This window comes from Plecotus auritus, assembly GCF_963455305.1.
Source record: "Plecotus auritus genome assembly, chromosome: 1".
Classification (NCBI taxonomy): Eukaryota; Metazoa; Chordata; class Mammalia; order Chiroptera; family Vespertilionidae; genus Plecotus; species Plecotus auritus.
This window is the reverse complement of record NC_137770.1, coordinates 204230189-204257118: the sequence shown is the minus strand read 5'-3', so window position 1 is coordinate 204257118 and position 26930 is coordinate 204230189. Positions and strand designations below refer to the sequence as shown.

Below are 26930 nucleotides of genomic sequence, written 5' to 3'. Positions count from 1 at the left end.
CAATGTGAGTGAACTGAGAATAAAGATATCACCTCAATAGACACTGTCTTGGCAAAGGGCACAAATGACTTGACCACTTACTCTGTATATTCTGGTAAATCATATTTACAAAATAATTTTAAAAGTTACCTTCATTGAACATATTTACTGCTTCTTGGTCATCAAGAACTGGTGTCAAAAAACAAAAAGACCGAGATTAATACATTAAGGACTGTATATAATTTTATTGTAATTTCTTAAAGGGTAGCCCTCAGACAACTATAATCAGAAACACTTGGACAGCTGCTAAAATACAGATTCCTAGGCTCCTCATTTAGTAATGACATCACTTCCACCAATGGCTAGACATCTGAAATGGCCTTGGAACTATTTCTTTCTTGTAATTTTCACATCTTACTGGTTTCCACATTTTGTACCTTCTAGCTTCTAATTGTTCTTTGAATTAGCCCCATTCTCTCCATCCTTTTGGCTATTACATTAGTTCATGCTTTCATCATCTGACACCTATACTCTTAAAATAACCTTCAAATTGGGTTCCTTTGCACTTTGCATGCATCCATCTCTATTTTACCAGGCTGATTTTTCTAAAAATGTATATCAGGTCATATCCTTCTCTGATTGAAATCAGCTTCGTATTTCCTATAATCTAAATCTAAACTCAGACGGGTTATCATGCTCTCTAAAATCAATCTATGCAAATTTATTGGCTGCCAGAAGTTTCACAGGGCTTTGGTATCAAATCTTCTGTGTAGTGTCAGAAGAGCTAACAAATCCTTTTAGAGGCAAGAAATAAAAAGAGCTGACCATTGCTTTTCCTCTTTTGAACAAGAGAGACTTGACTTCAAATCTTAACTCCCCTACATGTTGACTCACTGACCCTGGGCAATTATCTAGCTTTTCTGAGTGTTAACAATAAAATTATAAGGTATGATTGTTGTGAGGATTAAACAAACTGTAGTGTCTGAGTGTCAGCCAGTCAGAAAGGACATGACCAGCCATGGAATTGGAGCAGTGTCTTGGAGGTCTGTTCTGTGCCAAGGATTAACTCTTTACTTGCTGGCAGATGAGATGGGAGTCCAGGGTAGGACTGGGAGGACTTGGAGGGGCTGGGGAGAAAACTTTGTGCAATGATTGTTTACCAACAGATTTCACATTGCTTTTCTCTCTGTTGGTTAACAATGAGATTAAATAGCAGTCCAGTGTGGGAGCCAGCAAAATCCTTTAATCTTGAGTTTATTGTGAGGGAATCATGGTTTACTAAACGTGTTATAAGACAAAGTTGGAGGAGTGTCCTTAAATTTTATGCATATATTAAGTAATTCCTTTCTTTTAGTCATGCAACAAATATTAATAGAATATTTATTGTACTAGATACTGAGTAGTAGAAGGACAGTAGGATCAACAAGGCAGACTGGTTCTTGCCTTTAGGAAGCTTACAGAAGAGGATGAAGACAAACAGTACAAAAATAACAAATCGTTTTGTAGTTTTCTTTGAGATAAACGCTATGAAGGTAAATGAGTCTGTGACAAGGGTAGGTAATTGAGTAATGGAAGTTAGAAAAGGCTTGCATTAGAAAGTAATAATTCTGATGAGAACTGACAGATGCTCAGGGGTGATCTAGGGAGTGTTATAACAAATGGGAACAATGTGTGCAAAGGCCCTCAAGCAGGAAGAGAGGAGCTTGGCAGATGGGGAAAATGAAAGTGTGGCCAGAATGAGCATGAGAGTGGTATAGTACGAGGCTGGAGGGGTAAGTATGAACCAAATCATGCAGTTCTTTAGATGAGGTGGCAATATCCTTTACTGTCCAAACCAGGACACTTAGGGGGCAATAATTATCATGGTTCTTGGGACAACTGGCATGAACTGAGACTGTCCTGGGCAAACCAGAAAATATGGTATTCTACTTAAAGGGGTGTGTGTGTGTGTGTGTGTGTGTGTGTGTGTGTGTGTGTGTTGTGGGAAGCCGTGGGAGGCTTGTAAGCAAGATCATATTTGTATTGTAAAACATTGCCTTAATAAATTTGTGGAAAATAGATTGGAAGGGGCCAAGAAAAATATATAAGGAGAGCAGTATGAAGGCTGGTGCAGAAGTTCAAATGAGAGATGATGTTGGCTTGAACCAGAGAGGTAGCATTTGGGATGGAAGAAAATAGACATAGATTCAAGAAAGATAATTTTCAGAGAGAATATAGGGATATTCTTAAACTCCTAATTTCCTTCTTTATTCTACAAGTATTTACTAGAAATCTTAAGCTGCATGCTCTGTTCTGAGTGGGGATCATTAAATTGGTCTCTGACTTTAAGAAGCTACTTACCATTGCTGTAACATACATACAATTGAACACCTGACAACATTCCTCATAAGGAGTATTGAAAGGGAAAATTAATAAAGAATTTTTAGTAAATAAAATTTACTATATGAATTCTAAATGATTATTTAAACTTTAGAATGTTTCATATTAGAGGGCTACATATTGTACTTAGCTTTATAATATATGGTTTTCACAAAGTTTAATTCCAAGGGGGAATAAGGCCAGTTTCTCATTAATTTAAAACATGGGTTAGTTACATTGAGGGATATATTGAAAAAAAATGGTAAAAAAAGGTACTTGCCTGATACAGCAGTCGAAGGGTTTATTTCCAAGTTTCCAAACTTATTCAGTATTTGACGTAAAACAGACTCAATTTTGCTTTTCATTGATGCTGCATTGTTATTTCTAGAGAATTTAAATTTCATAACAGTATCTGCCATCACAGCACTGCCTTTTTTCCTGAAAACCATAAAGATATTTAAAAAAATGGATAATTATATAATTTTCTGCCACAGACAGGGAGAATATATTTGCAACTCAGAAAGTGACAAATGATTGGTACCTACTATAAATATAGAACTTCTACTAATCAGTAAGAAAAAGACTAACAAGAGAAAAAATAGAAAATATATAAATATGCAATTCAAAGGAGAGGGATCCTTAGTGAAAGATAAACATGTAGATAGATGCTCACACAGGACAGTGTTTTATACTTATTAATTTATTTGATCTTCATAACAACCCTATCAAGGAGTCATGTCACTTCCTCTTGGGAACTGTGAATAAAAACTGGCTTTTCAAGGGTAATCATCTCTTGATGTGTTGGCTTTCTGTACCTCAAATTCTCCGTTAACACACTATATTTTAATACAGAAGGGAAAGGGGAAAAAGTTTGTGTATTTCAGGCAGAGGGAATAGCTTATATAAAGGTCTGAGTTAAGGAGAGTGAAGAACTGAAAGAAGCCTAGTGGTGAGTAAAGAACAGAGTGGAAAGTAGTAAAAAATAAGCTCAGAGATGAAGATGGTAAGAAGTCAGATAAAGGAAGGTTTAGTAAACTTTTTAATACACATATAAGTAAAATGTCTCAAGGAGATAGATATACACATGTGTGCATATATAAATACACACATAGTGTGGATTGAAGAAAAGACAGAAATTAAAAATGACTCATATTTCTTTCTTGAGCAACTACGTTAAACTTTTGCCATTAATAGAGGTATGCAACACTAGAAGAGTAACATTTGGTGAAGGAGAGATGATAGGTTCAGGTTTGGAAATAGCTTCAGCTAAGGGGAAAGTGAATAAAGGGAGAGGAAATACAGATAGCTTATTCAGTTCTACATGTTTGGAGAGCTGGTGGCTAGTACAGAGACTTTCACAAGAAGGCACTAAGGCAAATGTGCACTGAAGTGCATTTTGGAAAATACTTGTTTCATGGATTCTGCCCACTCCTCTAACCCTCAACAAAATTTATCTGTCTAGAGCTCTATTTCCATGGCTTCTTATTAGGTGACTCTACAGAGAATAAGAAAAAATAATTTTCTTGTGGTATTAGTATTTGAGAAAGAACTGAGTCATTCTTCTTTCTTTCAAAGAACTTTTGCATATTACTTGAAGGATTGAGCAATGTGGGCATTTGAGGTATTTGTGGTAGGGTTAATAAAGGGTGATTATTTTAGTTGTGAATGCTTGTCTTATCACATCATGTAAATAGGTACACATTCAATTAAGGCAGGAATGGCAAATAGCTAGCATGCATGCTGCTACTCCCTCTATTATTAATTCATGACAGACATGTTTGCATTTGCCACAGCATCTTTATATTACAGCATTTCAGGCAAACAAAAACCCAGAGCCACTTTTGATGGTGGCTATAGTGTTCTGATCTTGGATGTATAAGGCCAGGACCACAGCACTGCATAACTCCAGGGGGCCCTGTTTACATAGACTGCATTGTGAAGGGTATCCACTGAATTTATACAACAGGATAGCCCTGTTACTGTACCTTCACCCAAATCTCTCTCCACCCCTTTCTCTTTTTCCTACCAAAAATTAAATGTAGTTGTTTATATTAGTAGGTAAATAGGTCATATCTGACATGTTTTGTTTTTGTTTTGGCATTGTTTTTTAAACTGCTTATACTATTCTCATAACATTGCATTGAATTCTGTGAAAGTTTCATTCATTATTCATGCTGTGAATAAAAGTCAAATGGGCCAAATTGCATCCAAGCTTCCATATATATATTTTTAAATATATACTTTATTCATTTTTTACAGAGAGGAAGGGAGAGGGATAGAGAGCTAGAAACATCGATGAGAGAGAAACATCGATCAGCTGCCTCCTGCACACCTCCTACTGGGGATGTGCCTGCAACCAAGGTACATGCCCTTGACCGGAATCGAACCTGGGACCTTTTAGTCCGCAGGCCAACGCTCTATCCACTGAGCCAAACTGGTTAGGGCAAGCTTCCATATTTTTTTGATATTGTTCCACTCACCTCAGTTTGACAACATGAGCTCGGATGAATTGATTTCTTAAATCTGATTCTTTGAATGTTGTAGTAATCTGTAGAAATAAAGGGGGGGGGAGGGGAAACCCTCTGTAATTACAGTTCTTCTCCTTAGTCCTTGCTCCCAACCTCACAGCATGAGACTTAGGTAAATGAGATATAGGGATTTGAGTAACTAGGTCAGTTCAGTTTAGTTCCATTCCATTTCAGAACACATGGGATTGATTTAGGCAGGTTACATAAAGTTTTGGTGTAGGCCCATTTTTTTCACTTATTGCACAAAGATGATAGCGGATAGGATGCGTCTTCACCAGAAGCTATTCTAAACACACTAGATGCTTTACTCAATGAGAGCCCATGTTATGTGATTTGGTGGCTCTTCCTAGGGGATTGGGGCAGGAACCAAGCCAACATTAGGGAAGTCCACTGATACAACTTACATTGTGTAATCCTTTTAACAACTGTTTTTAAAAGGGTAAAACCAGATTAAAATGGGTAGCAATGGAGATCTTGAAGAGAAGGGGAGAAAGAAGCAAAGGGCCGTCTTTACGTTGATATTCCTGATTAATGCATAAACATCAGAGGTATTTTTAGCATAAGTTAGTAATTTCCTGACCTGCCCTTAGCTATCTCCCTGAAGCATTGCTCAGTCCCAGCAAGGATGGCCCTCTTAAAGTTTAGCTTTATAGTGAACGAGGAGTGGTTCTAGGACTGGAACAGTTTCCCCAAATTGCAAGGTCAGATATAGTAAGGTTTTGTAATTGAGAGTGGATTCCATTCCTTTATACTGTGAGGTTGCACCAAGGTGGAGTTGGATATGAAAAGATGAAGGTAGGAAAATAGAGTAGCGTGCTGAATGCTACAGTAAGCCAGATTTTGAAGCCAATTCTTGTAAGTGTAAAGTGTATGCAATCTCTATTACACCATCTTGTATTTTACTTTTTCAATATCCATTCCTATAGACAGATATCAAACCAACCAGCTTTTTGACAAAATGATAATTTTTTTTTCTAGAGAGGCCTTGAACATTTTTAAGAATGAGACTAGTATTTTATCAGTTAGCTGGTTGAAGAGGATGGAAAACCTCCCAGGAGGAGTGAATGGAACATGCAAAGTTCTGCAGTAGGAACAAATAGGTTGTGTTTAAAGAATAAAAGAAGGCTAGTGTAAGCATGCAGCATAGAGAGCAAATGGGCTAGGGTGGTAGGAAAGGCCAGACCTTGTAGCATTATCTTAAATAATGGGACGTCACTGACATTTTTTTTAAGTAAGAGGAAATATAATCAGACTTGCAATTTGAGGACAGTATCACTGGCTGCATATGGATAATCAATTTTAGGGAAGAAATAATGCCAATTAGTTATGGTCCTATTTTAGTACTCTAGAGTAGAGGTGATGGCTTGGATGGGTGTGGTGTAGCACAGAAGGAGAGATATGAATGGATTTGAGGGAAATAATGGGGAGTAAAACCTACAAGAATTGGTAATGAATTTGATATTTGGAATGACAGAGAGCAGTATGTCAAGGATGAATTCTAAGTTTTTGGTTTGAAAAACTGAATAAATGATATTATCATTAATGGGGATAGGATTATTAGAAGAAGGCTAGGATGTGTGAAAAGATCATAGATTTGGTTTTGGGACATAATATATTTGATATATTTTTTAAAAAAGTTGAGTAGAGATATGAAGCTGGCAAATGGGTGAAAAGGTCTGAAGTACAAAAGAAAAGTCTGAGCTGGAGATAGAGTGAGTCACTAGTATATACTTTTTGGTTGAAGTCATGCTCATGGATGAGATCATCTAGAGACAGAAAACAGTATGACAAGAGAGGATGGAATAGGCCAAAACCTTGGGGAAGTCAACATTAAGTGGCCATGTAGAGGAGCTTGAGTCTGTAAAGGACATAGAGGAGTGGCCAGAAAGGTAGGATAAGAAAAACAGGTGAATGGGTGGCACAAATATCTCTCATGGAAATCACAAAATCATAGACTTTTTGAATTAGAAAGTACTGTAAAAATCATGTAGCCCAACAAATTTATTTTACTTATGAGTAAACATAACCAGAAAAGTGAAGTGAATTGCTTAATATAACAAACAGAAGGTTCCAGGACTAGTTCACTGCTCATTAAGTATAACAATGTTGTCTATGGGATAAGGATAATGAGGGTACTGATGTTACCAATGGGAAATTATATGATTCTTGGATTTGTGGTCAGGAGACCTTGGTTTAAATTCTGGTTCTACAACTTTTCAGTTGAATGGCCTTTGATGTTTCTTAATCTCACAACCTTTGCTTACCAGCCTATAAAAATGATTTATTAATTCATATGGCTGTTATGAGTTGAAGGTTAGATAATACACATCAAAATGCTATGTAAACTATAAAGCACTATTTTAAAGTATTATTCATATTATGTTTTAAATGTTTTATGCATTTTTACAGAAGGATAAATATATGATTACCAAAATCATACATCAGAAGAATTTCACAGGAGATCTTGTTTGACAGGTGTTTAAATAGATTCTAAAGCTATAGCACTCTAAGTAGTTTGGTACTATGATGCAAGATTAATCAGTGGTAAGGAGTAGAATACAGAAAAAAATAAAAGGAAGAATTTGGTGTATGATAAAGGTAGCATTACAAATAAATAAATTACACTATTTAACATATAGTTTTGCTAACACCATCTAGCTATTTCTTGGGAAAAAAAACTGTATCTCTATTCTCACTATAAAATACATTCCAGATTAATCAAAGAAAAAAATTACAAAAACTGAAATAATTAAAGTACAGAAAAGGAAATGTGAGTGAACATGTTAGAATATTTGGAGTGGAGAAAGACATTTTTAACTTGACATAAAAGTAATAAATCATTAAAAGGATTGATATTTCTGGCTACATAAAAATACTGAATCTATTAGGCATAAAAAACCCTACATTATAAACAAAGTTGAAAGTCAAATCCCATTAGTGTTCTACATTCTATTTTCATCTTTCCTTTAGCATCATTTTACTCTATCTCAAATTTACCTTTATGCCAACACTCTCTTCCTCACTTTTCCCCTTTTGTTGTCCTGTTTCTCTTACCCTATTTCTGCTTTAGATTTTCCCTATTCCTTCTTTTTACCCCCTGTTAAAATTTCACCCTACTTATATATTTAATTTCCAATCCCCTGCTCAATACACACCTCTCTCTTCTCTTTTTTCACTATCCAAATTTTTTTCTCTGTCCTTTTGTTGTTGTTTGCTTGATTGTTGATTATATTGTTTTTTTTTTAATGCTTGTTTGTGAGATTATTTCACTTTTTCTTTTTGTTTTGGTTTTGTTTGTTTTTGCTTCTGTTTTCCCTCGCCTCACTTGATATTAGTAGTTGTTTGTAGTTTGCATTCATCTCTAGGTATTTGTTGCTGGCATCTGTTGGGATTAGTGGCTGTTCTATTGGAGTTTTCTCCCCATATAAATAGTTTTTTCCCCTCTTCGTTTTTATTTTCTTTCTTTTCTCTCTTACTTTTTTTCCTTTTCCCAATTTCATTTTTGCACTCCTTTTTTCTCTTTTTTTTTCTTTTCTTTCTTTCTTATCCCCTAATTCTCTTTTCTCTGTTGGTCACCTTTATTTGGGGTTATTAGTATTGTGAGTACATTTGTGTCCAGTGCCTTGTGTATTGTGCCTTGTTGTGTTGTACTTTGTGCCTTTAAACCAATGCAGGAGAGAGAGAACTACATAACCAGACACCTGGAGAAGAGAGATCACGGGGAGACAAAGAAACAGCCTGCATATGAAAGAAAAGCAGGCATCACCAGAAAAGGAAGTAAATGAAATGGAAGCAAGCAACCTGTCAGAAAAAGAATTCAGAGAAATGGTCATAAGGTGGCTGAAAAGAATGGAAGACAAATTTAACAATATGTGTAAGAACCAAGAGGAAATGAAGAACAACCAAGAAGAAATGAAAAATGACATCGCTGCTATAAAGAACTCAATAGAAAGCACCAACAGTAGACTAGAAGAAGCAGAGGACCGCATCAATGAGCTAGAAGACAAGTTCAGAAAAAATACCCAAGCAGAGCAGCTTCTAGAAAAAAAAAAATAAAAAGCAGGAGGAGAGCCTAAGAGAACTTTGGGACAATACAAAATGAAACAACATCTGCATAATAGGGGTGCCAGAAGGAGAGGAAACTGAGCAAGGAATAGAAAACCTGTTTGAAGAAATAATGACAGAAAACTTCTCTGATATAGGGAAGAAAAACCCCACACATATCCAAGAAGCTCACAGAGTCCCAAACAAAATGAACCCTAAAAGACCGATGCCAAGGCACATTATAATTAAGTTGGCAAACACCAACGACAAAGTAAGAATCTTAAAAGTGGCCAGAGAGAGACAGAAAGTTACCTACAAAGGATCCCCCATCAGACTAGAGTCTGATTTCTCAACAGAAACACATCAGGCCAGAAGGGAATGGAATGAAATATACAAAGTCATGCAAAGGGAGGGTCTGAATCCAAGAATACTATACCCAGCAAGGCTATCAATCAAAATTGAGGGTGAAATCAGGAGCTTCACAGACAAAAAAGTACTAAGGGAGTTTATTACCACCAAACCAGCAATGCAAGAAATGCTAAAGGGTCTGCTATAAAAAGAAGAAATAGGAAGCGAAGAAGGAACACAGGGGTAAAGAATAAAAATGGTGACAAACAAATACCTATCAATAATCACTTTATTTATTTTTAAAAATATATTTTTATTGTTTTTTTACAGAGAGGAAGGGAGAGGGAGAGAGAATTAGAAACATCAATGAGAGAGAAACATTGATCATGAGAGAGACATCCCCTACTGGGGATGTGCCCACAACCAAGGTACATGCCCTTGACCGGAATTGAACCTAGGACCTTTCAGTCTGCAGGCCGATGCTCTATCCACTGAGCCAAACCGGTTAGGGCTCAATAATAACTTTAAATGTAAATGGATTAAATGCCCCAATCAAAAGACATAGGGTAACTGAGTGGATAAGAAAACATGCACCCCTATATCTGTTGTCTACAGGAAACACACCACAGAAAAATACTCACACACAGCCTGATGGTTAAGGGATGGAAAAGGTTGTTCAGGCGAATGGAAATGAAAAGAAAAAAAAAAGCTGGGATAGCAATATTTATATCAGACAAATTAGATCTCAAAGTGAAGGACATAAAAAGAGATAAGGAAGGTCACTTCATAACACTAAAGGTAGCAATCCAACAAGAAGAAATAACTCTGGTAAACATATACGCACCCAATACAGGAGCACCCAAATAATAAAAAAACTTCTGGAGGATATTAAGGGAGAGATTGAAAGCAATGCAACCATATTAGGGGACTTTATTACCCTACTATCAAATTTGGACAAATCCTCTAAACAAAAAATCAACAAAGAAACATCAATCCTAAATAACTCACTAGATCAGGTGGAATTAATTGACATCTTCTGAACATTTCACCCCAAAGCCACAGAATATACATTCTTCTCAAGTGCACATGGGTCATTTTCAAAGATAGACCATATATTAGGTCACAGGCAAAGTCTCTTCAAATTCAAGAAAGTAGAAATCATATCAAGCATCTTCTCAGATCACAATGGCATAAAACTGGAAATCAACTATGATAACAAAAAATCAAAAAAATCAGACACATAGAGACTAAATAGCATGCTATTAAACAATGAGTGGGTTACCAGAGAGATCAAAGAAGAGATAAAAAACATCATGGCAACAAACAACAATGAAAACACAACAATCCAAAATCTATGGGACACAAAAAGCAGTCTTGAGAGGGAAGTTCATAGCTCTACAAGCCTACTGCAAAAAACAAGAAACAATGGTAATAAATTACCTAACCCTACAACTCAAAGAGTTAGAAAGAGAGCAACAAGAAAAGCCCAGTGTAAGCAGAAGGAAGGAAATAATAAAGATCAGAGTAGAGATAAATGACATACAGACCAAAAAAAACACAACAAAGCAAAAAACAAAACAACAAAAAATAAAACAAAAAAAACAATACAAAAGATCAACAAAACCAAGAGCTGGTTCTTTGAAAGGATAAACAAGATTGATGAACCTCTAGCCAGGCTCACCGAGAAGCAAAGAGAGAGGACCCAAATAAACAAAATCAGAAATGAAAGAGGAGAAATAACAACAGATCCCACAGAAATACAAAGGATTGTTAAAAAGTACTATGAACAACTCTATTTGGAGGAAATGGACATATTCCTAGAAAAATACAACCTTCCAAAACTCAATCAGGAAGAATCTAAAAATCTCAATAGGCTAATAACTATGGAAGAAATTGAAGCAGTCATCAAAAAGCTTCCAGCAAACAAAAGTCCAGGGCCAGATGGTTTCACAGGGGAGTTTTACCAAACATTCAAGGAAGAACTAAAGCCTATCCTCCTCAGACTATTCCAAAAAATTCAAGAGGAAGGAACACTTCCAAGCTCATTCTATGAAGGCAGCATCACCCCAATACCAAAACCAGATAAAGGCAACACAATGAAAGAGAATTACAGGCCAATATCCCTCATGAACATAAATGCCAAAATGCTCAACAAAATTCTAGCAAATCGGATCCAGCAGTACATCAGAAAGATCATACACAATCACCAAGTAGGATTTATCCCAGGGATGCAAGGATGGTACAATATCTGCAAATCAATAAATGTGATACATCACATAAACAAATTGAGACGTAAAAAACCACATAGTCATATCAATTGATGCAAAAAAAAGCATTGAAAAATCCAACACCCATTTTTTTAAAAAAATATATTTTATTGATTTTTTTACAGAGAGGAAGGGAGAGGGATAGAGAGTTAGAAACATCGATGAGAGAGAAACATCGATCAGCTGCCTCCTGCACACCCCCTACTGGGGACGTGCCCGCAACCAATGTACATGCCCTTGACCGGAATCGAACCTGGGACCTTTCAGTCCGCAGGCTGATGCTCTATCCACTGAGCCAAACCGGTTTCGGCCCAACACCCATTTTTGATAATAACTCTCAGCAAAGTGGGAATAGAAGGATCACACCTCAACATAATAAAAGCCATATATGACAAACCCATAGCCAACATCATACTCAATGGGCAAAAACTAAGACCATTTCCCCTAAGAACAGGAACAAGACAGGGATGCCCACTCTCACCACTCCTGTTCAACATAGTACTGGAAGTACTAACTATTGAGATTAGACAAGAAGAAGAAATAAAAGGCATCCAAATTGGAAAAGAAGAAGTAAAACTGTCCTTATTCTCAGATGACATGATATTGTACATAAAAAACTCAAAAGACTCCATCAAAAAACTATTAGACTTAATAAATGAATTTGGCAATAAAGCAGGATACAAAATTGACACCAAGAAATCTATGGCATTTCTATACACCAATAGTGAACTTACAGAAAGAGAGACTAAAAAAGCAATCCCATTTACCATCACACCAAAAAAATTAAGATACCTAGGAATAAACTTAACTAAGGAGGTAAAAGAACTATATGTGGAAAACTACAGGACACTGAAAAAAGAGATAGAGGAAGACATAAACAGATGGAAGAACATACCATGTTCATAGATTGGTAGAATCAACATCATTAAAATGTCCATACTACCCAAAGCAATCTATAGATTCAATGCACTCCCCATTATAATACCAATGGCATATTTCACAGACCTAGAAAGAACTCTCCAAAAATTTATCTGGAATAAAAAAAGACCCCGAATAGCTGCAGCAATCCTGAGAAAGAAGAACAAAGTAGGTGGGATCTCAATACCAGATATCAAGCTGTATTACAAAGCCACTGTTCTCAAAACAGCCTGGTACTGGCCCAAGAACAGACATATAGACCAATGGAATAGAATAGAGAAGCCAGATATCAACGCAAACCACTATTGCTTAATTAATATTCGAAAAAGGAGGCATGAACATACAATGGAGTCAAGACAGTCTCTTCAATAAATGGTGTTGGGAAAATTGGACAGATACATGCAAAAAAAAAATGAAACTAGACCACCAACTTACATCATACACAAAAATAAACTCAAAATGGAGAAAGGACTTAAACATAAGACAGGAAACCATAAAAATACTAGAGGAATCCACAGGCAGCGGAATCTCAGACATATGCCGAAGCAATTTCTTCACCAATACTGCTCCTAGGGCAATGGAAACTAAAGAGAAAATAAACAAATGGGACTACATCAAAATAAAAAGCTTTTTCACAGCAAAAGAAACCATCAACAAAATAACAAGAAAGCCCACTGTATGGGAGAACATATTTGTAAATGTTATCACTGATAAAAGTTTAATCTCCAACATTTACAGGGAACTCATACAACTTAATAAAAGGAAGATAAATGATCCAATAAAAAAATGGACAACAGTCCGAAATCGATACTTTTCAAAAGAAGACAGAAGGCCAAGAGACATATGAAAACATGCTCAAAGTCACTAATTATCCGAGAGATGCAAATCAAAATGACAATGTGGTACCATCTCACACCTGTCAGAATGGCAATCATCAACAAACGACAAGTGCTGGTGAGGATGCGGAGAAAAAGGAACCCTCGTGCACTGCTGGTGGGAATGCAGACTGGTGCAGCCACTGTGCAGAACAGTATGGAGTTTCCTCAAAAAACTAAAAATGGAACTCCCATTCAACCCCGTAATCCCACTTCTAGGCTTATATCCCAAGGAACTAGAAACACCAATCAGAAAGGATATATGCACCTATGTTCATAGCAGCACAATTCACCATAGCTAAGATTTGGAAACAGGCTAAGTGCCCATCAACAGATGAGTGGATTAGAAAACTATGGTACATCTACACAATGGAATACTACACTGCTATAAAAAGAAGGAATTCTTATCATTTGCAGCAGCATGGATGGACCTGGAGAGCATTATGTTAAGTGAAATAAGCCAGGCAATGAAAGAAAAATACCACATGATCTCACTCATTTATGGAAAATAAAGAACATTATAACCTGATGAATGAAAAGATACAGAGGCAGTAAAGCACCCAACAGACTGTCAAATTACAGCGGGAAGGCTGGGGAGTGTTGGGGAGGGAGGGAAACAGATCAACCAAAGGACTTGTATTCATGCATATAAGCACACCAATGGACACAAGACACTGTGGGGGGTGGGGTGGGATAAGGGCATGCGACAGGAGTTAGGGGAGCCTGGGGGAAGGTCAATGGGGAAAAAAAAGGAGATATATGTACTAATATATGTAATATTTTAAACAATAATTAAAAAAAAAGAATACCAAAACAGGCCGGGGAGAAGTCAATGGGGGAAAAAGGAGACGTATGTAATACTTTAAACAATAAAGAATTTATATTTTAAAAAAGGAAAAAAAAAAAGACAAATGCTCCCTTAATAATAAAATGGGCATGCCCATGGCCAGGAAATTAAAAAATAAAATGATAAAAATGACTTATTAATATATGAAGGCAGATTAAATCATATTAGTCATTAAAGAAATGCAAACCAAATAATGACACATCGCTTTTTACTTTCTGGCAACAATGAAAAAGATTTACAATGCCTAGTGTTAATGCTGTAGGGAAATTAGCACACTTATGTGTACTTATATACCACTGGTGAGAATGTAAACTGGGCCCTCTGGAGTGCAATCTAGAAATTAAGATAAATGTTTAAAATGCATAAACTATACTCTATTGGTATACAAACGTGCTTGAATAAACACATACGTGGGGAAAACAAAGAAATAGAAGAATTTTAAATATTCTTCAAATATTCAAAGCATAACTCTCCACTCCCTTATTCTTACTGTGTGGACTGCACATAATGTTTTGCTTCTGAAGAGTATAGTGTAGAAAAAGGAGGGAGTAACTTTAGTTTAGAGACCTGACAAATACTACTTCAGCCAGGTGATCAAGGTCAACAGTGAAAAGTCATGTTGCAAATATGCACCCCCTTCATATGATGTAAGGAAAATGACTTGTTTCCTCTGTGGTCTTCATCCTCCAAACCCATAATCCTTGTTTAACCATGAGAAAAAAAAAACTCAGAAAAACCTCAATTGTGGGACATTCTATAAAATACCTAGTCAGTACTTCTCAAAGCTGGCAAAGTTATAAAAAGCAAGAAAAATCTGAGAAATTGTCATAGTTTACAAGAGCCTAAGTCGTATTCTTGATGGGATTTGGGAACAGAACAGAAAAGTACAAGTAAAAACAAAGAAAATTGAATAAAATAAGCATCTTGGTTAATAACAATGTATCAACATTGGTTTATTAATTGTAACAAATATACTGTTGTATGTCAGTGGTAATAATAGAGGAAGCTGGGTGTGATGTGTAAGACAGCTCCATATTATTTTTATAACTTTTCTGTAAATCTAAAATGCTTCTACAGTAAAATCTTTAGTAAAAACAAAGAAAACATTTGAAAATCTCTAGAAAAAAATTTTAAAATGCATAGATTCTCATACTCTGATAACTCTATATCCCCAAAAATAATCATGCAAATGTGCAAGGATGTGTGAACAAGGGTGGTCATCAGGATGTTGAATATAGTAGTGAAAAACTGGGAACAATTTAAAACTGTCAATAAAGGGCTGGTTATGTAAAATACTAGAGGCCCGAATCATGAAATTCATGCAAGGGGCTCATCCCTCACACCCGCGCTAGCTTGCCTGGGCCCTCACAGCCCTGGCTTCATCTGGAAGGTTGTTTGGAAGGTCATTTGACTGTCTGTTCTAATTAGCATATTATGCTTTTATTATTATAGATTATGTATCTAGACACTATAACACTGCTTAGTTATTTAAAATGGTACATTTCTAAATTTATTGATATTTAATTCTATAACATATTTTTGAGAGAAAAGCAGATAAATTAGCATGTATAGTCTGATTCCACAGACAGATAATTATATGATACTGGGCATGTATGATGTATGCAATTTGCATAGAAAGGTACCTGGAACATCAATATGTTAATAGTAGATATACATAAGTAGGAGATTTTATGCATGTTTCTTATTTCTTTATATTTCTTGAATACTCTGAATTTTCTACATGTTTCTATATTATCTTTATAACAAGAGATAGTACTAAAATACTTTGATTTTGATAACAAGGTTTATATATATACTAGAGGCCTGGTGCATGAAATTTGTAGAAGGGGTGGGTGTCCCTTAGCCCGGCCTGTACCCTCTCCAATCCAAGACCCCTTGGGGGATGTCAGACTGCCTGCAGGATCAGGCCTAAACTGGCAGTCTGACATCCCTCTCACAATCTGGGACCACTGGCTCCTAACTGCTCACCTGCCTGCCAGCTTGATCACCCCTAACCACCTGTGCCTGCAGGCCTGATCGCCCCCTAACTGCTTCCCTGCCAGCCTGATTGCCCCTAACCGCCTCTCCCTCAGCCCCTCAACCGTGGCTTTGTTCTGAAGGATGTCCGCAAGATGTCCGGTCTAATTAGCATATTACCCTTTTAGTAGTATAGATTATGATTTACTTTAAAAATATTTTTTGAGAATAAGAATAACAAGCTTAAGTTAGGAAATATTTAATAATTTTATATTAATAATGTTTAATTTAATAATTTTTTTGTCATTGGGGAATGCGTTCTAAAGACTTATTGAGAATCTTCCAAATGTGCTGGTAGGGCTTTTAAAAAGAAATTAATTTTGTTTCTAGTTTTTAAATTATTGAACATGTTTTGCTTTATTATGCCATTTCTCTTCAAATTAGCCTTTTGCAATTTTACATATGCTCTATTAAGGATGAGCTGAGCTAACATACCTGGTCTGTCTGTCAGGTACTGAGTGACCTCCTGAGGGCTGAGGACCTCTAGCATCTTACTGCAATGATAAATAATAGGGTTCCATTCCATATGATGAAGCTGGGAGTCTACCCAAAACCCACCTTGCAGTTTGCTTCCTTCATTGAGCTAAGTACACAGCTGAAACATTTCAAGATATCTTTGTGTGGTTGTGAAAACTTCATTATGAGTAACTGGCCTCCTGAGATGTATATCCATAGTAGCTTCTTCAAGAAATTTAGGAATGTCCATTGGCTTGAAGTCCAAATAATGGGACTTTATGATATAAATGATATAACTAAATATTTCTGTTGCTTTCTCATAACAGATTGGGAGGAGAACGTAGTAACTTGGGGAGGAGGGTTGCTAAGATAGAAGATAAAAGTTTTATCTGCATTTCCGTATTTTCTGTAATATTCCCAAATTCAAGCTCTTGACTTTTGGATCTTTTCTGGACCATTGTTATGGCCTTCTAAATAGTCTTAGTATACAGGCTCTTCTATTCATAATCTAATTTTTACATTTTTGAACACAAATCTGTTGGATCACGTTCACATCCTGCTACCTCCAACTGAAGACTTTTTGCCTAGAAAATAAAGTCCAAAGTTGCTATTAGCTAAGCACTTTCTCCCCTTATGCCTTGGCTTATGTTTTGACTGTTGTGTGACTTACTCATCTTTACAGACAACCTGAGATGTCATCTTTATAAGAAGCCACCTCTGATCTTCATGACTGAATATAGTTTATCTTCTCACCACAAACTCATGTTTGCCTTGCTCCCATGTAACATACCCATTACAGTATATATCTTGTGTCATAAGTATTTTTATATTTGTTTAATCTTCCATGTTAGACTTAGCTCCACAAGGGCAGGGTCCACTATCCATTTTTGTATGTTCACATTTGTCAGGATTGATGTTTAATAAATGTTTATTGTAGGAACAGGAGGTTCCCATTCCTGACAATAAACTGATGTTCTCAATGTTAATCCTACATCTACCTCCTGATATAGATTCTCTTCCCAAATCATTCTAATTCCAATATTTATTCTGATCTCATTAAACATTGAAATAATATACCTAATGTCCCTTGCTCTAATTCCATGCTCACCAAGCAGTTGTCTCATAACTTGGCCCCAGTGAAGTTTGCCTCCGTGGGAAAACTGTGTTAGACAAGCAGATGATTCAGTGCCCCAGCCATGATAGTTTTTTATTGTGGATTTACTCAGGGGTTCCCAAAGTGTGGTCCTTGGATCACTAGCATCAGCATCACCTGAGAACTTGTTAGAAATGCAAATTGTTGGGCCCACTCCAGATGTACTGACTCAGAAACTGACATTAGGGCCCAGAAATCTGTGTTTTAATAATCCTGCCAGGTGATTTTGTTACATGATCAAGTTTTAGAGCCATTGGATTAATTTATATTCTTAGGCCTCTTTAGAGAGATAAGGGATAAGTAAGCAACCCTGAGACTGGTCAACTCTGACTCTGCAGGACTGAAGGACAGGCCCTGGTCTGTGGTAATAAAGAAATGCTAAGGGTCCACTGGTGAGGTTTTCTGGTAGGCAGCCTGTGGGCCTCTTAGATGGAAAGTCCAAGTTTGCTTTGATAGTTTCTATGTCTATCATTGAACCAAAGTGTGATATTGACCAAACTATGTTATTCTTGATATGCAATCTTCCATGTTAGACTTAGCTCCACAAGGGCAGGGTCCACTATCCATTTTTGTGCCTACTACTTATGTGTGTGTTTAGTTGGATAACAAAAAAGGAATAAGGCAAAATGAAAGGGTTTAACTGGCAGTCTCAGGAGAGCATAATAAATACTCAATTTGCACAAATAATAGACTTCTAGTCTTTGAAGTCATAATCATATAAAATTAGTATTTAATTAAACCCTTCTATAACACTCTTCACTCATGACTTAAGAAAACGTGGATAAGAATTGGTATACTAGCAGATTAACTTAGAAAAAGCAGAAACACATATTTTACCTTTGAAGAGAGAAAAATATGTAGAGTACCTAGCAATTGCAAATGTATTGCAAAATAATAGGTTTATTATCATATTTTTTATGATGGAATAAAGAACAGAGATAATATTAACTTACCGCAGATTCAATTCTTCCACTCAAATTTCTATACTCTTGTGTAGCTGGTGAATTTAACTTATCATTATATTTAACATTTGGGATTTCAAAGCTGCTAGAGTAAAAGTAAGATTTTTTATCTGTAAAACAAAGAAAAGGCACATTACTAAGTACTTTAATCTTTAGTTTATTTAGGACTATGGGAGGCTATATTACACAATTAAACATTTTGCTTCTATTAAATGAAAGAATACTTTAAACTTAATGTAAATGTATTTATAATAAAACTCGAGGCCAGGTGCACAAATTCATGCACAGGTGGGGTCCCTCCTTCTGGCCAGTGATTGGGGACAATTGAGGCCATCCAGCCAAGGGGAGGGACCACTGCTACTAAGATTGTGTTTTCAGAAAACAGATTATAAATTAACAAATACTTAGGTACATCCAAATTTTAGGATTGAAACTTAATTTTATTTTGTTTAAAGTATTACAAATAGTAGTACATATGTCTCCTTTTTTTCCCCATTGACCTCCCCCCCACCCCCGCCTCCCCTACCCTCCAGCACATGCCCTCACCTCCCCCACCCCCAGTGTCTTGCGTCCATTGGTTATGCTTATATGCGTGCATACAAGTCCTTTGGTTGATCTCTCACCCTCCTCTCCCCTGCCTTCCTGCTGTAGTTTGACAGTCTATTCGATGCTTCTTTGCCTCTGTATCTATTTTTGAAACTTAAGACTCTTTAGAACATTTTGGTTTTACAATCTATAATAATAAAAGCATAATATGCCAATGAGACCAGATGTCCTTCTGGACATCTTTCCTTCCAGACAAAGCCACAGCAGGCAGAGGCCGAGGCAGAGGCAGCAGAGGCCCCCGGCCGTGGTGGTGGAGGGCGGGGGCTGAAGTCAAGGCCCTTGCATGAATTTCATGCATTGGGCCTCTAGTTTTATCAGGTTATTAAATGAAAAGAGAAATCACAGTATTAATGAAAAAACAAAATAGGCAAATTCTAGTATCAGAAAAGTACCAGGAAATTTTTTTCCTTTGGCTAGAATACTTTTGCCTGGGTGAGAATGTTTATTAGACTAAAAAAGGCCAAAAGAGAAGAGAAAAATATATAGATTGAGGGAAAATATAGAGACAAATACATAGGAGATGATAAGCAAAAAAATATAATTATCTTATATTAGGAACTAAAAGTGGCAATTAAAGAAGGCCAAAATTTTTAAAGTATTAGTTTCAGGTGTACAGCATAATAGTTAGACAATTATTTAATTTACAAAGTGATCCCCCTGATAATTCAAGTACCCACCTGACACCATACATAGTTATTACAATATGTTGACTATATTTAAGATGCTGAACTTTACAACCCCTTTGACTATTTTGTAACTACCAATTTGCAACCATCAGTTTGTTCTCTTTGAGTCTGTTTCTGTTTGGTTTGTTCATTTATTTCATTCTTTAGGTTCCGCATATAAGTGAAATCATATGGTATTTGTCTTTATCTAATTTATTTCACTTAGCATAATACCCTCTAGGTTCATCCATTTTGTTTCAAATGGTAAGATTTCAAGGAAAGCCAAATTTTTAATCTGAAAGTATATTTAGTTATTTAGACTGAAAGGTGGCACTTTTAATCTTCTGGTACTTACCAAAAGCTAAAAAGTGGATCAGTAGACCTATCGTCACTGCCAGGATTAACACCACTGCGACAACAACAAAAAGCACTACATATGGATTCAGGAATCTTGAGGTCGATGGCACCCGTGCTGGCCTTTGAACAAGAAAAAAACATCACAGGCTGTTATTTTAGTGCTCAGAGAAGCTGTTATTTTAATGCTCATGATCATATTCTGTCTTCTTAAACCTATTAGCTTGCACATGGTTCTATTTATGGAAAACCAAGTGATTATATATAATAATTAATTTTAGAGAGGAAGGGAGAGAGAGAGAGAAACATCAATGATGAAAGAAAACCATTGGTTGGCTGCCTCCTGCATGCCCCACACTGAGGATCAAGCCTGCAACCCGGGCACTTGCCCCGACTGGGAGTCAAACCGTGACCTCCTGGTTCATAGGTTGATGCTCAACTAGTGAGCCAGGCCAGCTGGGCTGAAAACTAAGTGATTCTTGATGGGAATTTAGTCCTGGAAATAAACCTGACCTGGACAACATTCTCCTTAATGGTTTTTCTTTCAAAAAACTTTCAGCATATTGTTGGCATGTAGTTTGCTAGAAGAATAAGGAAATATGGTTTGCAGTTGTTTTCCCATCTTCCAGTTGATGAAATTCTCAAGAACCAAATTGTTCTCTGTTTTGCTATAACTTCTTCCAGGACCCTATGTGAGACTCCCTCACCAGGGCACCATCCCCAGGATTGTACAGAAAGAGATCATTTTGAGTGGGGCAAGGATGGAGGGAGTCAGAACAGTAGCATTTTTCACTGAAATATTATCCTTATTATGAATATGGGGATGTGGCCAGAGGCCGAGAGCTGAGGTCCAGGAGAGCAGCAAGCTCCTGAAAAGAATTAGAACTGCACCACCAGCAGAGGATGTGTGTGATTTATTCCTTTTTCTCATGAATTTGTCAACTGCAGTGTAATCCAATAGTATCGGATATTGCATTAGGCATATAGCCCAGGTACTATCTTTTACACTGCCCCCCTCTTACTGCACACACACTCATAGTGGGGAGGTCTTCAGAAGAGCTGAGTGTGAATTCTTGTTCTATCCCTTGTTTGATTAGTGATCATATTGTTATTTATCTGAGACTTCCTTTACCTGAAAAATGGGAATAATCATACTAGCCTCGTAAGGCTGTTTTGAAGATCAGGAAGGTTATGTTAGGTGATGTAAACTATATATTTCTGGTTAAATTGGTTATTCACCAGGCTGTGAGCACCTTGAAAGTAAAGATGGTATTCATGCTTATGTTTCTGACACTTTTGTAGTGTGCCTGGCATACGTAAGTGATTCATAAATATTTATGATATCTGCTGTATGTGTTAACACCTGGCCATGTTTCAAATTTTAAGATCTTGACTGAGCTGAAAAGCAGTTACATTTAGTTTGATTTTCATTTTTTTCCATTTGTTTTGCCAACATTCTGGCCTACAGGTGAAGGAAATGCTCTGAGGTCAGATATTCCCAGACATTTAGGTTTCACAGCAGGGTTGCCTAGTGGTGTCTGGGCTCTGCCCAACTCACAGACTTATGGGAAGGAACCTCCTGGCATTTTGCAATGTACCCCCTGCATATCATATGTTATGGCTCTGGGACTAGTAACATGCCAGATTATTGGAGGTGGACTTAGAATTGCCAACTTTCAATTTTGTTGAATAAACACATTCAAAATTGACCATGCCTGCTAGGCCAGTGTGGCTCCCCAGCGGAGCATCAACCTATGAATCAGGAGGTCATGGTTTGATTCCAAGTCAGGGCACATGCGTGGGTTTTGGGCTCAATCCCCAGTAGGGGGCATGCAGGCAGCAGCTAATCAATGATTCTCATCATGGATGTTTCTATCTCTCTCCCTCTCCCTTCCTCTTTGAAACCAATAAAAAATATATTTAAAAAAATTGACCATGCTCAAACATTATCATTTAGTAAAAGGGCATTTAAATATGTAAAAGTAGGAAGGACATAATCTCAGAGTGATAAAAAAAAAAAAAGGTGATCAATAGACTTCAGTTTTAGGATGTCTTTTTACTCCATCGCTCCTATTTGTTCATTTTGCTCTACTAGTGAAACTGGTGCTCACTGACACTGGTCCAAAGTCCAATGCTTAGGAACCACTATTGGTAATTTCCAAGTTAGAGAAAATTGGCACTTTGACATTTGTTGACTTTTGATCCTATTTACTCCTGTTACCTTATGGGGTTGTTGTGCCAATGACAAGCAATCACCAATGCACATGGTGTTTGTGAGTTCGGTGAATATTAGTGGCTGCCCTGCAGTAGGAGAGCCAAAAGGAGACAGCATTGGAGACAAGGGTAAACCCAAAAACCTAAATAAATTTCAAATCGATTGGACATCCTCCTCAACCAGGGATTAATGATTTCCAGAGGCAAGCATGTCAAGGTTTATGGATGTGCAGAGACAAGTACTGAAAAACAAAGTTTAAGTTGGAGGCCCAAACCCCAGAAAGCAAAAACATAAAGGCTGGAGTCAGCATATGCTCTAGCTTGGATGAGCCTCCCATGGGAATGACTGTAAAGCCAACTTTGCTTCAGTTCATAGAAAACTTCTTAAATTCAATGACTGAAAAGCATCATGAGACATATGACTCAGTAAACGAAGGGTGTGGAGCTCAAATTATCTTAATCTCAGAAGCCATAGTTAATTGCATAAGAATGGATTGTTCCACCCTATACAAAATAGCTGAAGAAATGTCTGCTCTTTTTTTAGTGTGATTTGTCCCACTTTGTAAGTGGCTGGCTTTGAAGCTTTTGACAACACAAACTTAATTATGGACAATATTTACTTTGTAAACTCTTAGAGAAAATGTGTTCCAGACACTGTCTGAATTTATATATATATTTCAGAGAGGAAGGGGGAGAGAGAGAGAGAGAGAGAGAGAGAGAGAGAGAGAGAGAGAGAGAGAGAAACATCCATGATGAGAGAGAATCATGGTTGGCTGCCTCCTGCATGCCCCCTACTGGGGATTGAGCTGGCAACCCTGGCATGTGCCTTTTGCCAGAATCAAACCCGGGACCCTTCAGTCTGCAGGCCAATGCTCTATCCACTGAGCCAAACCAGCTAGGGCCAGTGTCTGAATTTTGACTCACAAAGCAATGGTCCTGGACTGAAGTGGAGTGAGCAAGTTAGGGGTGAGGATACATCAGAGGGAGATAAAGTGAGAAAGGCAGGAGTAGGGTGTCAGCAGGTGAGGGGAGGTCATTCAGGACTTTGTATGTAAGAGCATTGGAGGTGGTGATAAATAGTCAGAGTCTGGATATATTTTAAATTTAGACCATGGAAGATTTGCTGATGGTTCACTTATGAGATGTATAAAAAAGGATCTAGATTGAATCTGATATTTGTTTCTTTCCAATCAACCTTTTAAAATCTTGCAAGGGATTCTTTTTTTTTTTTTTAATTTAAATCTTAGGTTCTAACACTCTCCCCTTCCCCTGACTCTCGATTCCAATAATTACAGGCTGTTGTTGTTCCTTGTGATTAAGCCCCTATCTCATTTGAAATTTATCTGTAGCTTTTCATGATCCTCAGGATGGCACCCAAACCTTTCACATGGCATTTAAAGTTCATCACAGTCACCTCTGGAGCCTTATCTTCTGCCACATACTCATTTGCTCACTTATCCCCAGCCAGACACCTGGTGAATTCCCATTTTATTCTTAAAATAATTCAAGGATCTTTCTTTTCCCTTCTTGTGCTCTCATTGCTCCTTATCTGATCTCATATGCCCAATGAATTTCTCTATTCTAGTCCTTATCCCTTCATGTGGTAAACAATGATTGTATTGCCTGCACCCACATCTAGGCTGTAGCTCATGAAAGGTAGAGATGCATGGAAATGTCCCATCCTTAGCACAATACCCATTATGAATCCATATTGGGCCTTGTTTATGGAAAAATCGATGAATGAAACTGCAGAGATGAGTTTAAAAATAATTGTACTATAGTTTGGATGGACTTTAAATACAATTGTGTACTATCCATTCTTGTTTGAATACTGACACAGTACAGATAGGAGAATGATCTATGTAGTGCTTAACATGTATTTGGCACTGGATTGAGTTTTTCTACATCATTTAACTTAATCCTTGTAAATAACTCTGGTTTATAGATGATGAAATGGAGGCTTAGTTACTTAGCTAGTAAGTGACAGAGCTGGAATGTGAATCCGGGTCTGTCAAGCACAAACTGCAAAAATGTCCACATAAGATGGGAGGAAGTTTTCTGCTAATTATCACATTGTTGTTACTAATTTCTATCACACTTACTACGTTACTCTTGATACTAAGAGATGGAAAGTTCAAAAATATTTGTGCAAACATTTTATTATAGGACTAGAGGCCCAGTGTATGAAATTCCTGCAAAGGTGGGGTCCCTCCGCCTGGCCAGCAATTGGGGCTGATCAGGGCCATCTGGCCCAGTCTCAATCAGGGCCAGTGTCTGGAGAGAGACTGCGGGAGGGCTCCAGGGTGTGTCTGGCCCCGTCTCGCCCAGTCCCGATTGGCCAGACCCCAGCAACAAGCTAACCTACTGGTTGGAACATCTGTCCCCCTGGTGGTCAGTGCACATGATAGTGACCGCTCAGACACTTAGCATATTAGGCTTTTATATATATAGATATGCACACACATACATTTTAATATGTGTGTTTACATTATATATTGGAGCATTGGAGTTATGAAGAATATGAAAATGGTTCCAAAGTGAAGGGACAAATTCTATTTTAGTCAGTTTCATTAACTCTAGATGGTTACCATTGGGCAGGGAGTAGAGATGATCCAACTCAATAGTTTTTTTTTTTTTTAAGTTGAGGAGCACTTGAAATAAGCTCTTATTTGGAAGCTCAATAATGAACAGAAGAAAATGAAATAACTTTTCTGTTTGAATTTGAGATGGGAGAAAATGATCTATTTTCTCACTGAGTCAGTCCAATACTTTTATTAATTTCTAAATTTTTTGTTGTTGATAAACTTGATGTCAAACTGAGTTGATGTCAACTCAGTTTATGAGTGTGGTAGCTTGAGTACACTGTACAAGGAAAGAGACACAGGATTCATTAGGATCACACGACTGGATGGTGGCAGAGTCAGTGCCACAGGTATAAGACTTCTTGAATATATTTGTTTTATTAAATTATACATTCTGAAAACTGGGCTTATATGGAAAGTAAGAATCCTATCCATTGTAACATACAGCATGGGGAATATAGTCAATAATATCTTAATAACTTTGTAAGATGTCAGATGGGTACTAGACTTATTGGTGTGATCACTTTGTAAGTTATATAAATGTCTAATCACTATGTTGTACTTCTGAAACTAATATAATATTGTATGTCAACTGTAATTGGACAAAAAAATAATCCTGTCCTTGAATCACAAGCATGCAACACTATATGTGTGTGTACCTTTGGAATATACTACATGACATTTTAAAATATTCAATGGTTTACTTTCATTTTACTTTTATCTTGGGTAGCATATAAATAAGCTTATATTTCCTGAGGTTATAAATCCCTTTATACTTCCTGAGGACACAGAGGCTGGGCAAATGGTGAGGGACCCATGCTAGAATGTTTTTGTGAGAATTAGGAAAAGGCAACTTCTCTGGCACAGACCATTATAAAAGGCTGCCCCTCAGGCTGCATGCAGCTCTACTCTAGGACAGAAAATTTGGCAGAGAGCTTAGGCTCCATATCTGCTTCCAATCTTCCCTGAATTATCCATTTTTGTATATTGCACAAACTATACGCCTGTGTATAGCAGTCCTGTAAAGACATGTCGAAATTTGGTCATCTACTACTTGAAGGGAAAGCCAATGTAGGATTCAAATTCTTCTCACAAAATTTGCAAGTTAATATGAACAAATGATGAGTATGTATGTATGTATGTATGTATGTAGATAGGTATGTAATGGCTAACTTGGGAGTGATGATGATTCATGAGAACCTGCTGCCAATGAAGCTAAGAGTGTGGGCTCAATTGTTTTATGAGCTGCTTAAGTTTGTCCTTTGCTGGGACTCAGGATCTTTTGAACAGGTCTAAGTCCTAGAGTCAACCCCATGAGAGGGTGTGGCCACAACAGGGCAAATCTATCTTTACTGCTGGGAGAAAAATAAATGCCTTCCCTAGTGATGCTCCATTCATACATTGTCTAATTGGTTCCAAACTTGAAGAAATCATTTTTTATATATGGAAATCTATGGGCATTTTTCCACATTTTATTGTTGATATAACATTGAAATATGTTTAAAGTTGACTTACAACAATTATTACCTGATTTTAAAAGATTTCACTGTGTTCTAGTAATTAAAGGTATATTAAAGAATTATTAAAGAAGGAAAATATTGTAGCTTATGCCTCATCATAGTGTATCAAATCTTATTTATTTGGACCCTACTAAATTGAAAAATACTTCCAGTTTTGAAATATAGTCAATAATGTCCAATTTATGTTTCTGAAAAAAGTAAGGCAGGTGCTGAATTT

At 36.9% G+C, this 26930-nt stretch overlaps 1 protein-coding gene across 1 annotated transcript in view; it reads right to left on the bottom strand.

Moving 5' to 3' along the window:
• LOC308242038 (transmembrane protease serine 11D-like) overlaps nucleotides 1-22462 on the bottom strand; it is a gene marked incomplete at both ends in the record, with an annotated part of 40593 nt that extends 18131 nt beyond the window's left edge. Inside the window, 6 exons of the mRNA XM_080655858.1 lie at nucleotides 130-168; nucleotides 2618-2775; nucleotides 4818-4885; nucleotides 18764-18882; nucleotides 20399-20520; nucleotides 22458-22462. Of these exons, the coding sequence (XP_080511984.1) occupies nucleotides 130-168; nucleotides 2618-2775; nucleotides 4818-4885; nucleotides 18764-18882; nucleotides 20399-20520; nucleotides 22458-22462 (511 nt within the window). The remainder of the gene's footprint in view (nucleotides 1-129; nucleotides 169-2617; nucleotides 2776-4817; nucleotides 4886-18763; nucleotides 18883-20398; nucleotides 20521-22457) is intronic.
• Between the last annotated feature and the right edge of the window lie 4468 nt (nucleotides 22463-26930).